Genomic DNA, 10878 nt, shown 5'->3' with positions numbered 1-10878 from the left:
CGGCCGCAGCGCCCCCGCGCGGCTCCCGCGAGGAGTGCGGGGCCGGTCCCTGCTCGTCTGCGAACAGCCCCGCCCGCACGCCGTCTGTGGCTGCCTGGCGCCGTAGACTGCTTTAGGGTCACCCCCTTTAATTTCGCCTGTGTGTGCTGAGTGTGTGCACGTGCGCGCAGGCCCGTGCGGACCGGGGCGCGGGACCCCGGGGGCTGGCGCGGCAGGCGGTTGTGAGCTGAACCTCCAGGGGCCTGGTCCTAAGCGGACGCTCGGGCTAGCCGGGGCCGGCGCTCATGCCCGGAACCCGGGATCCCGGCAGCCTCCCGCGGGAGGAAGCGCGCCGCTGACCCGGGATTCCTCAAAGGCGGCTGGGCAGGAGGCCGCCCGGCGGGGGGCGGGCGCAGGCGCAGCGCGGAGGGCCGCGCAGGCGCAGCGCGGGCGGGAAGATGGCGGCCGGGTTCAAGTGAGTGGCGGCGCGCGCCAAGCGGGCCCGCGGGCGGGTGTGGCGCGTGGTGACGGCGGGGGGCGGGGGCGGGGGTCCCCGAGTAGTCGTGGGGCCGCAGGCGCTCTGTTCACACGGGCGCTGAGGGGCAGCGCCCCCGGGTCGGTTCCGAGCTCTTCGCCGAGCTCCGCGCCGCTCTCCACGCAGTGCCGCCTTCGGAAGGGACCCTGAAACCCTCGGGGCGGTCCACGCGTGTAACCCGCAAACTGGTGCTGGCTGCGTGCGGTTGATGGGGCCCCACGTATCCGCCGTAACTGTAAAAAATGCCCTCTTCCGTGGTCGTTCAAGTCGCAGGTGCAGCCAGCGCGGCTTACTGCGTGAAGATGCTAAGCGCCCCGCCTCAGAGCCAGCGGGATGTGACCCAGTTCTCTTGACTAGGGCGCAGTTAGGGTCACCGATGGAAGCCCGTTGCTACTGTAAGGTTTTGTAAATATGGTTAACAGCTTCAGAAACCTGAGCGTGTAGAGATTGGTGCCTCAGTACCACACTTAAGTTCTGGGTTTACCAAGCTCTAGTATATGCACTGACTTATATTTCAAACATGTTTCAGAACTGTGGAGCCGCTCGAGTATTACAGGAGATTTCTGGTGAGTAAAGGTGATTTGATTTTGTACGTTAGAGCTTTTGGTAAAATATATATATATATATGCTTCAGTCTATTTATATTAATGAGGCGTAATGTGTTTTCTGCTGCATAAATAATCTATTCCCTTATAAACATTTAGAAAGAAAACTGCCGTCCTGATGGAAGAGAACTCGGTGAATTTAGAACGACAACTGTCAACATAGGTGAAGATACACTTCATTTCAGCTGGGTGGGACCCCCTTCCCCTTTAGTCTTTGATGCAGTGTAGTTTTTCCACTAGCTCTACTATTCTAAGGCATTTGGTGATGTTATGAGATTTTCATCATTATACTAGCCATGTTGATCTAACTTAATTCAAATTGGGCGACAGAAGAAAAAGACTTTAAGTCTTTTTCAAGTCATTGACTGGAACCTATCAGTTCCAGAGGCAAGTGAAAAGGTCTGGCAAGATAACCATACAAACTAGAGCATTTAAACTACTTTGTAGGAAACGTTGTGGGTATTTTCCTTTTTCTTAAACGTTTTTTTATGAATACTGTGCTTACCAGGTTCCATCAGTACGGCAGATGGTTCTGCTCTTGTGAAGCTGGGGAACACCACAGTCATTTGTGGAGTTAAAGCGGTAAGTTTACTGGATGTCTGTTGATGGCTGGATTCCAAATTCACTTCATGCTTATGAGGTTGTAATTAATCAGAAGTCAGTATTTAGAATTATAATTCCCCAACTTTGTTGTTGTTTTATGTTTTTAAACATCTATCATTAATGCTTTATAAGGCAAATCCTTGTCTCCTCAGCTCATCATACTTCTAAGATTTTTGGCAATATCGTTTTTTGAAATTGAGATTGTTACTGGAATACCTTTTAGCCATTGACAGCTTTTGTCAGTCACATAGGAATAGTTTGCTGATGGGCTGCTTTTTTTAGGTGCTTTACACAAGGCAGGCAGAGTCTGATGATGAAACTTGTACTTTCTGATGTTACACTGAGCAGTTTTCCTTGTTTAGCTGCAGTGATAACTGTCAGAACACATCTCCTTTGCCAGGTTCATGCTGTGAACGTAATGGCACTGTCTCAGTTGAGCCTTGGGAATAGCCCCCGGGAGTAGGCAGGTACTGTTCATTAGGAAAGATCAGTTAACTTGCCCTGGGTTTCTCAGTCTGTTAGGTGTGGGTCTTCAGCTGTGCAGGGCCAGTTATTGCTAGTGGAGACACTTTTGACCACTATTAGCTTCCAAGTCCATCCGTGTCACTTGGGGAATAAATACAGATTCTTGGTTAGTGAACAAGTGTACAGAGGGCAGGCAAGACTCCCACTGATCCTCGTTGATGAGCAGCAGTCTGACTACACAGCCCTTTAATCTCCGAGAGGATAATTGGCTGACGTGGTCTTTGGTACAGCCTCAGTAAATGGCTGGAATGTCTTCATAGTTTTTGAGTGGCCTCTTTCACTGGAATACATTTATTTGCCTTTATAGGAATTTGCAGCACCAACAGTAGATGCCCCCGATAGAGGATATGTTGGTGAGTTAAATGGTTTTATAATTTTAATAAATACTTGAGTAAGTTTAAAGCTAACTCTTGTAGGGAAGGCCTGGTAATTTAGGTAGATAGCAATTCCCAATGTTCAGAAATAGATCCCCTCAACCCCCAAAAAACTAAACAAAACGCAGAGCTTTCTACTTACTAGCAGAGGCGAGGCTTAGTACATCACATGAACTTAAATTTGCTAACCCCATATGAGCAGATTTATTTACATATTCTGTTGTCCTTACCCAAGAGGTCCTTGTAGGTAAAGGCCATCATTATAGATTGAAATCTTGTCTGCACTCTGTTTAGAATACTGGACAATATTTTTGGTTTTGGATTATCTTTAAGGTAGGAACCAACATTTGAAACTTTAATAGTTGCTTGTGAGCAGAGGACCATCCTACAGACTGAGGTATTTGGGGGAAGAAACCAGAAAAACTGTAAAATACTGTGGTTGAAGCATAATAAACTTTTTAAGCACTGTGGAAAAACATCAGAAAAGCGTAAATTTTTCTCTGAGAATGGCAATCTGAGAAGAATGTACTTCTGATATTGCCATGCTTTCTACCTGAAGAGTCTACCCATGGCCAGGTAGCTGTGCTGTGCAGCAAGCAGTCCCTTTACCAGTAACCCCAACTGTCAGGGGTGCAATTTAGTTCATAGCTGCAGTGTTTCTTTCAGTCCCTAATGTGGATCTACCACCGCTGTGTTCATCGAGGTTTCGGACTGGACCTCCTGGAGAAGAGGCTCAAGTAACCAGCCAGTTCATTGCAGATGTCATTGAAAAGTAAGACTAATATGATAAAGTTTTACCACTGTTCATTATCAGATGTTTTGCCTTTATATTTATTGTGTTCTTTATCATTAAATCAAGCTCACAGATAATTAAGAAAGAGGACTTATGCATTTCTCCAGGCAAGGTAAGAACAAACTGTGTTTTTATGAACTCTGAAGTGGCTGTGTGGTCTGATATGATAGTGGGGATTAAACCCATCAACAACCTGGAACCCTGAGATTCTAGAGTTTAGAAGAAATTCTCTAAGTTTGTTTTATTCCATATTTGTCTAAATAAATGATTCTTCATAAATCCTGTTCCTGTCTGACTGGATTTTATTTACTTTGATGAGATGGGGGTCACACTGTGTACCCAGGCTGGTCTTTACCTGCTTATCCTCCTTTCCCAGCCTCCCAAATGCTGGGATTACAGGTGTGTGCCATCATGTCCGGTTAACATATACATATATATATATTACCTGTCTGGGGAGTTAACTTTAAAGCTAAGGTTACACACACCCGATTTAAAAAAAAAAAAAAGCTTTTCTCGGTTTTGCTTGTGAAGTTTATAGTGAACCCACATAGTATGTATAAGTGGCTTCCCTTGCTGATTTATAGTGCTAACTAGCACCATAAAAATCTTCATTGCACATAATGAGGCACAGGTTTTAGCCTTTCATTTGATAATCTAAAGGCAAGAATAAAACTTCCTCTTTGCACCTATAGGTCCATTTGGGAGAATAGACAAGTTTGTTACTTGTCAGTTTGCTAGTACCCAGCTTTCCTAACCTGGCCACTTTGACTTTATAAAAGTAAAAAAAAAACATTTTCGGCTTTCAAGAAGTCTCTTGTTTTGTATAACCAATGGTTCTATAATACTTAGGTCTAAGGAAACAGCCATATGCTATTATTAGGTCTAATTTCTTTTGTGTGAACTATTGTAGCTTGCTTGGGTTCTGTACTGTGACCTTATTTGCCTAGACTACGATGGAAACATTTTGGATGCCTGCACGTTTGCTTTGTTAGCAGCTTTAAAGAATGGTAAGCAACCTTAAAAGATAATTTTCCTGTTAATATGGTCAGAGTCTAGCTGGTCAAAACCTTTTAAAGAGTTTTCTGGAGAGACCATTCACAGGATTTTTGTTTTGTGAGTATCCCGTAGCCCAGGCTGGCCTTGAATTCCTGATCCTTCTGCCTCAGCCTCCAACATGCTGATAATATTGTATGAACTACCTTGCCCAGGTTGTTCTTCTAGAGTTAGTCAACTTTACAGGGTTTTCTAAAATGTACTTCCTAGTTTTATATTTAGTTTCATAGCCTTTTAAAATTGCTTGGATTCTTTCCACCTGTAGTAGGGCAGCAGTCATTCCCAGAATCCACTGACTTGGGTAGAGGATTTTTACTTGTAATTCAGGTGGCTCATGCAGACAGACTGTAAATATCATCTCTGATAGCGATGCTTCCTAGTAAGGGCCCAGGTAGCTTGATTCTGTCTTTTAATTTCACTTGTACATATTCTGGGTCATTCTACATTGCTGAATTGATAATAAAACTAAGACAGGATGGTTGTTTATATCTGTAATCAGGACACAAAGGGTGAGGATGGCAGATTGAGGCCAGTTAAGACTACAAAACAGGGTCCTCTCTCAATAAAATATCCAACTACTTCAGCAGGGAAGATGCAGTTAATAGTGCTATTATATAGTCCTAATTAAATAGCAATCCAGCCTGCTTTCTTCCTCTGTAGTAAAGTGGTGCTGAGGAGCACTTACCATAGGAGAGTGGATGACCAAATAAGTGTTATAAAATAGGAGATACTTTAAGCCTGTGCTGGTTGAATATACCTTTAATTCTGGCAGTAAGGAGGCAAAGGCAGGCAGATCTTGAGTTTGAGGCCAGCTTGGTCTACAAGGCAAATTCCAGGACAGCTTGGGCTACAATTCTTGTCCGGGGAAAACAAAGCAGAATAACAAAAATCATCTTGGCCAGAACAAGAAATGTTCTGAAAAGATGTTTTCCTCTTCCATATTTATCTGAGTTGTTATGAGATACTAAAACTATATTGATACCATGTGAGCAACACACAACTCTTATCCCAGAGAAAGTTCCAAGCCAGATGGTCTACTTGGTGAGATCTTGTCAAATCAACCAATAACTGTTATGGATACGCTAAGTGGAGGGAAAAGTTAAAGCATAGAAGCCACGCTATGTACCAGACTCACTTTATATGTACACTTGCCTTTTAGTGCAGTTGCCTGAAGTTACTATAAATGAAGAAACCGCTTTAGCAGAAGTTAATTTAAAGAAGAAAAGTTATTTGAATGTCAGAACAAAGCCAGTTGCAACTTCCTTTGCTGTGTTTGATGAGTAAGTTGACCAAGTATAATAACACTGTGGATCCCAAGTTAAGATAATGGCTTGTTATTTAGCTGTCTTTACAAGAAATGTCCACCAGGTAGCCATAAACCCTAATTTGCGGTGGACATTTGAGCCCTGCTATGCAGTTCCTTTAGTCAGAGCTTCCATTTGCTCAGGTATCCTGATGTACAGGACCAGTTCTGCTCACCTTGCTTGCCCCTAGGTTAATGCCTTTTTCCTAAGTGGTGACAGGAAATACATGGCACCTGTTCCTACTAGGCATGATCTCCATTGCTGAGCTGTGCTCCAGGCCTGACTATCTGCAAAGATGACCCCAAGCTGAAGTACAAAGTGTTTATAAGTACTGGATTGCAGGGTGCTGCTGCTCTGGCTTCCTCCAGCCCTAGATTAGCACTCTCACGTCCAGGCTGAAGCAGGCATGTCTTGTACTGTATGAGATTGGTCTATTCCTAGAATGGACATTGATGTGCCCCTCCCCAACCCACATTCTTTTTCATGTAGCACTTTGCTGATAGTTGACCCTACTGGAGAGGAGGAACAGCTGTCAACAGGAACCTTAACAGTAGTAACAGATGAGGAAGGCAAGCTGTGTTGTCTTCACAAGCCAGGTATGTTCTCTCCACCAAGGCTTTGAGACACTGGGGAGCAGGAAGTGCAGTGTGGGGCATTGTTTAGCTAATGTAAGTTTATGGCTTCTTGCCTACTTCAGGGTTGTGTGTCATTCTTAAACTTAGGGCATACCTGTCTTCTGTAGGTCTTCCTAAAACTAATCTGCAGATCTTGAGACCACAACACTTGATTTATATGATATGTTTCATTTAAAACAACCATTTGACATGCTTTTTAATTTTTACAATATAATTAATGGAAACAACGAATATTGGCATAATTTTTCAGGTGGGAGTGGACTGACTGGAGCTAAACTTCAGGACTGCATGAGTCGAGCAGTTACGAGACACAAAGAAATAAACAAGCTACTGGATGAAGTAATTCAGAGCATGAAACACAAATAAACAGCCACCACAATTGCAAAACAGAGCTGTAAAAATTGTATTTGTTAACACTGTGCACAGGCTTTTTATACTAAATAAATACCAAATTACATTCTTTTGAAAGATATTTCTCGTACTTAACATTATTTCTGTAGCTGGTATGTATAGGGAAACATTTAACCATGTAAGAAAACATTCTCCACGTAAGAATCACAGTGTGTGCTTCTGTATAAAGTGTGCACATTATCAATGGAAAATACTGGCATCTTAGGGAGAAAATGAGTAGAAATAGAATTCTTTTCATTCAGTGGTCTTGTGTTTGTATAAAAGAAAAAAAGTAACTCAGAATTTTGGAGTGGTTGGCATGCCTCTCTTCATTTTACTCTTTGACTGGCCGCCTGCGTGCCGGTGACGATGTAGCTGGGCTGTTTGTGCAGCAGCTGCTGCCATAGCCATTTGATGCTGCAAGAATCGCAACTGCTGCAAAAGGGAGGGAAAAAAAAAGAGATCACATATGGTAAACACACAGGTGTGACAAGGTGCCTTCCCCAGGAGTGATGTAAACAAGCCTGGGAAGGAGAAAGCATTCGGTAACAAGGCGACTGCCCCAAACCGGGACAGTGCAGGAGCCTGCTGAGGGCTTGAACAGTTATCTGCTACTTAGCCCTGGCAGTCCATATTGCAGTAATACAGCAATTTCAGTTACCATTTTGTTGTACAATAATTCATAGCAAAATAAAGCAACTGTCAGGAGTTGATCACAGTATGCTGATATCCTTTCCTAAAACAATAGGAACATTTTTCTAAACACATGACATTTACTAATTGGAATACCTCCACATTACAGAGTTATAAAGTTAATAGTTGACACTTAAAACTTTCAAACTACAATGCACATTAGAGGAATGTATGGAATGTGCCATCAAGACCTCACAAAGTATGAATTATTATACACTCAGTGCTCCAAGCTGACTGGCATTTAAAATGTCAGACTTCTAAATAAAATTGGCTAAGTTGCTGACCAATTGCTTCAGCCTCAACAGACAGGAAAGCAGCCCTACAGAAAGGCAGTGTACAGTACTTTTTGAGCTCAGTAAATTAACCAGAGTGAAGCTGCTGGATTACTTGTAGCTGCTGCTGCTGCTGCTGCTGCTGCTGCTGCTGCTGCTGCTGCTGCTGCTGAAAGGCAGAGGAGAGCTGGAGTGTCTGCGGAGGAAGACTTTGCTCAGGTCTGTTCTCAGCAGAGCCAAGCTGAGACAACACTAAAGAGGGAGAAGGGGAAAGCAGGCCAGTCAAAAAGTTTGAAGGCAACTGGAGCTAGAAAAGTACAACATAGAAAATGAAAAAAAAAAAAAACAAAACAAAAAGCCCCACAAAAAACAGCAGTGTAATTAACCTTCAGTATCAAATCATAAATGTTTCAAAATAAATTTAGTTTCCTGCTAATTAAAGGTATTGTTGATTCCAGAATGTTCTAACCATACAGAGGGAAGGGACTTCCCAGGCTAAGGTACCGTATTCCCTCTTCAGTTTTTGTTGTTGCTGACAGTCTCATCCTAGGCTAGCCTCAAATTCACTACATAGAAGAGGTTAACCATGAAGTCCTGAGTCTCTTTTTCTCCTTGCATCCAGCACTGAAGCACTCTAGCACCTCAGCTATGCCCTGTCTCCCTCCGTGACCTCTTCTTTCAACCCAATGGAATTTGGTACTAGACTTGGTCCAGAAGTTACTTTTACATGGCAAAAAGTGGTAGTTCTTCTAAAATACAACTTCCAGTGAGCCAGCAGAGGTAAATTAGGACTTGTAGCGGACGGTGCCATCCCAGTCAGTCCACATCCTCAGATGTAGGTGAAAATGCTGTCCTACCTAACTGACTCCAGTTTGTCTATAGCCAAATTCTCATGATCTATCTACAGTTCTTTTCACAAATTATACTATGGCTATTTTGGTAAAATAACTTGAGTGGCAATGGTACATTACTTACAAATCTGCATTTCTAAGTTCACTAGTTCTAAACTACAACTCTATGTAAAGTATTTGCAAAACAGACGTTGAGAACTCTTACTAAAGGACATCTAAACTTGGAAATGAAGTAACAAATCTAAAGGCAAAGTCAGCACACACGGACAATTCACTGACTAAATCTCCAAATCCATTATAGCTTTGTTAAAATTTCTTAATAAAATTCTATCATGTGGCTTCTTCAAATATGAAGTCAGAATTCAATAATATTACTTTTGGTTTACTATTTCCTACTGAAAGCAGGAGTATTCAATTTCGTTTCACTTTCACAAACAAGTAACTCAGAAGTTTTGTTAATTATGAAGATTTAAGTCATGCAACTACAAAAAGAAAAATTATACAATCTAGGAAAATGTGGTCTCAAGTAATTAAGAAAACAGACTTAACTACCTGCAGTACAAGCATTGAAAACTGCTTTGACAGCTTTCTAGAAACTTAGAAACATGTTTGCCAGCTAACCATTACAATGGTTAGAGAGAACAGTGTATGTATCAGAGCTTTCATAATCAACTGTCAACTGTTTTTTATTTTAAAGAAAAAATTCTTGGCCAGCTATTTGTTAATCTGATAGTTCAGATTACTTCAGTTTTTTTGTTGTTATTGTTTTTGTTTGTTTGATTTTTGTTTTTTGATTACTGCTTGCAAGGAGGGAAAGAGAAACAATTTACACAATGAGATCTTAACAGGAAGAGTGATTACCTACCAGTTGCCTGTGACTGGGTAAAGCCTCCTACTCCGGCAAGGTTAATAACAGCAGCTTGCTGAGCAGTTAAGGCCTGTTCTTGAGCAGTTAGACCTTGTTCAGAACACTGAGTTGAAAAAGAAAATAGCAAGTGACTTGTACAAAAAGGGCGAAACTTTTTCTGAGCCAGTGAAAATACAGCTTTTCTTTCCATGTATGAGGAGGAATAGACAGTATTCATAAACAGTTCATATGCATATAAAATGAACATACATAGAAGTAATAAAAACTAAGAAAGTATTGAATTTGGAATCCAGTCCTTGGAATGAACAATAAACAAATAAAAAACTTGAAAATAAACCATACATCAGTTCCTGAACAGTGCTATCGTAAACAAGCCAAACTCAAAATGCAAAAAATAAAAAATAAAAAAATAAAAAATAATGAATTAGAATTACTGAACTCAATAATCTAGAAATGACTGGACCTGTGGCTCACCCTGCAATCCGCTAATGCAGGAATATGAAACTAACCTGTGCTACACATGGTTCGTGTGACACTTACTGGCATTTATTCAAAGCAGCTGTGATTAGGATAACTGGTGTTGCTGATAAAGAGAAACAGTCAGCACAGGAACTATTTCGTCCAACAAAATAAAACCCTGAAAATAACACACACACACCCAAACACAAGGGCTAAACCTCCCATACCTGCTCCTCTGGCTGTTGGGGACTTGAAGCTGTAGGCTGCTGAGGTTGTACAAAGTGAGAGAGCTGCAGCTGCTGCTGTTGCTGCTGAGTGTTAAAAATGAGTGAACCACCAGGAAGCTATTCAGAATTTAAACAAGAATTAGCTACCTTTCCATTGTTTTCATGTGAAATATGTCAATTTCCTTACAAATACTCTTCTAGGCTCCAAGGAAACAGCAAGAGGAGCTGGGCAGAGGCTGGAATTCAGTAGCTGCTGCAGCTCTAGGCCCTCCTGACACACCACACAAGCAAAATGAAACAAGCTGCCTGCCCTTAATCAGGCAATACCCAGAAACTACTTTTAAGTCCTACTGCATTTTGGTCCCTTAAAATATTAGTATTTTCAAATATAAATCTTCTACCTTCAAGTTAATAGCTAGCTATCCAAATCTACTGTTTATTGAACATTTACTGATCCTCATGGATCAGCACAAAAGATCCCTGCATGCATATGAACTAAACACACTAGCTGGGCACAGTGACATACTGTGGTGCCTCCTAACCCTTGGCAGTTCAAAGCCAATCTGAGCTTTACATGCTGTCCCTGTCTCAGAAATCAAAAAGTTATGATTCAGAAATGTAAGACAACCTACCCCCCAAATTTGTTCTAGTCTTGCCAACAGCCTTAAAAATTATCATTTTAATACAATGGGATGAGGAGTTCTAGAGCTGA

The 10878-nt window shown here is 42.0% G+C and overlaps 2 protein-coding genes across 23 annotated transcripts in view; one reads left to right on the top strand and one right to left on the bottom strand.

The window, feature by feature from the left end:
* Nucleotides 1–68: 68 nt before the first annotated feature.
* Exosc8 (exosome component 8) lies at nucleotides 69–6878 on the top strand. Its single transcript, XM_021647826.2, has 11 exons — nucleotides 69–454; nucleotides 1044–1080; nucleotides 1219–1282; nucleotides 1628–1701; nucleotides 2555–2600; nucleotides 3288–3393; nucleotides 3481–3526; nucleotides 4325–4421; nucleotides 5627–5747; nucleotides 6261–6367; nucleotides 6657–6878. Exons 1-11 carry the CDS (start codon nucleotides 438–440, stop codon nucleotides 6770–6772), a joined length of 831 nt encoding a protein of 276 aa, XP_021503501.1. The 5' UTR covers nucleotides 69–437; the 3' UTR covers nucleotides 6773–6878.
* Supt20h (SPT20 homolog, SAGA complex component) overlaps nucleotides 6786–10878 on the bottom strand; it is a 29672-nt gene continuing 25579 nt past the window's right edge. For 14 of the 22 annotated variants that reach the window (XM_021647814.2, XM_021647816.2, XM_021647818.2 and 11 more), the window contains 4 exons: nucleotides 10167–10283; nucleotides 9478–9583; nucleotides 7877–8013; nucleotides 6786–7231 (listed from right to left, as the gene is read on the bottom strand). In XM_021647814.2, the coding sequence (XP_021503489.2) occupies nucleotides 7094–7231; nucleotides 7877–8013; nucleotides 9478–9583; nucleotides 10167–10283 (498 nt within the window). In that variant the 3' untranslated portion in view covers nucleotides 6786–7093. The remainder of the gene's footprint in view (nucleotides 7232–7876; nucleotides 8014–9477; nucleotides 9584–10166; nucleotides 10284–10878) is intronic. The other 8 variants (XM_060378323.1, XM_060378317.1, XM_060378318.1 and 5 more) reach the window with 3 other exon arrangements.

Source organism: Meriones unguiculatus, chromosome 2 (genome assembly GCF_030254825.1).
Source record: "Meriones unguiculatus strain TT.TT164.6M chromosome 2, Bangor_MerUng_6.1, whole genome shotgun sequence".
In the NCBI taxonomy this organism is placed as follows: Eukaryota; Metazoa; Chordata; class Mammalia; order Rodentia; family Muridae; genus Meriones; species Meriones unguiculatus.
The sequence above is the reverse complement of the archived record's forward strand: the minus strand, read 5'-3'. Positions and strand labels throughout refer to the sequence as shown.

Coding starts and splice junctions, on each gene's coding strand:
- Exosc8 (XM_021647826.2), top strand. Junction 3,527..4,324: donor TATGCATTTCTCCAGGCAAG/GTAAGAACAAAC, acceptor GAACTATTGTAG/CTTGCTTGGGTTCTGTACTG. Junction 6,368..6,656: donor GTGTTGTCTTCACAAGCCAG/GTATGTTCTCTC, acceptor ATAATTTTTCAG/GTGGGAGTGGACTGACTGGA.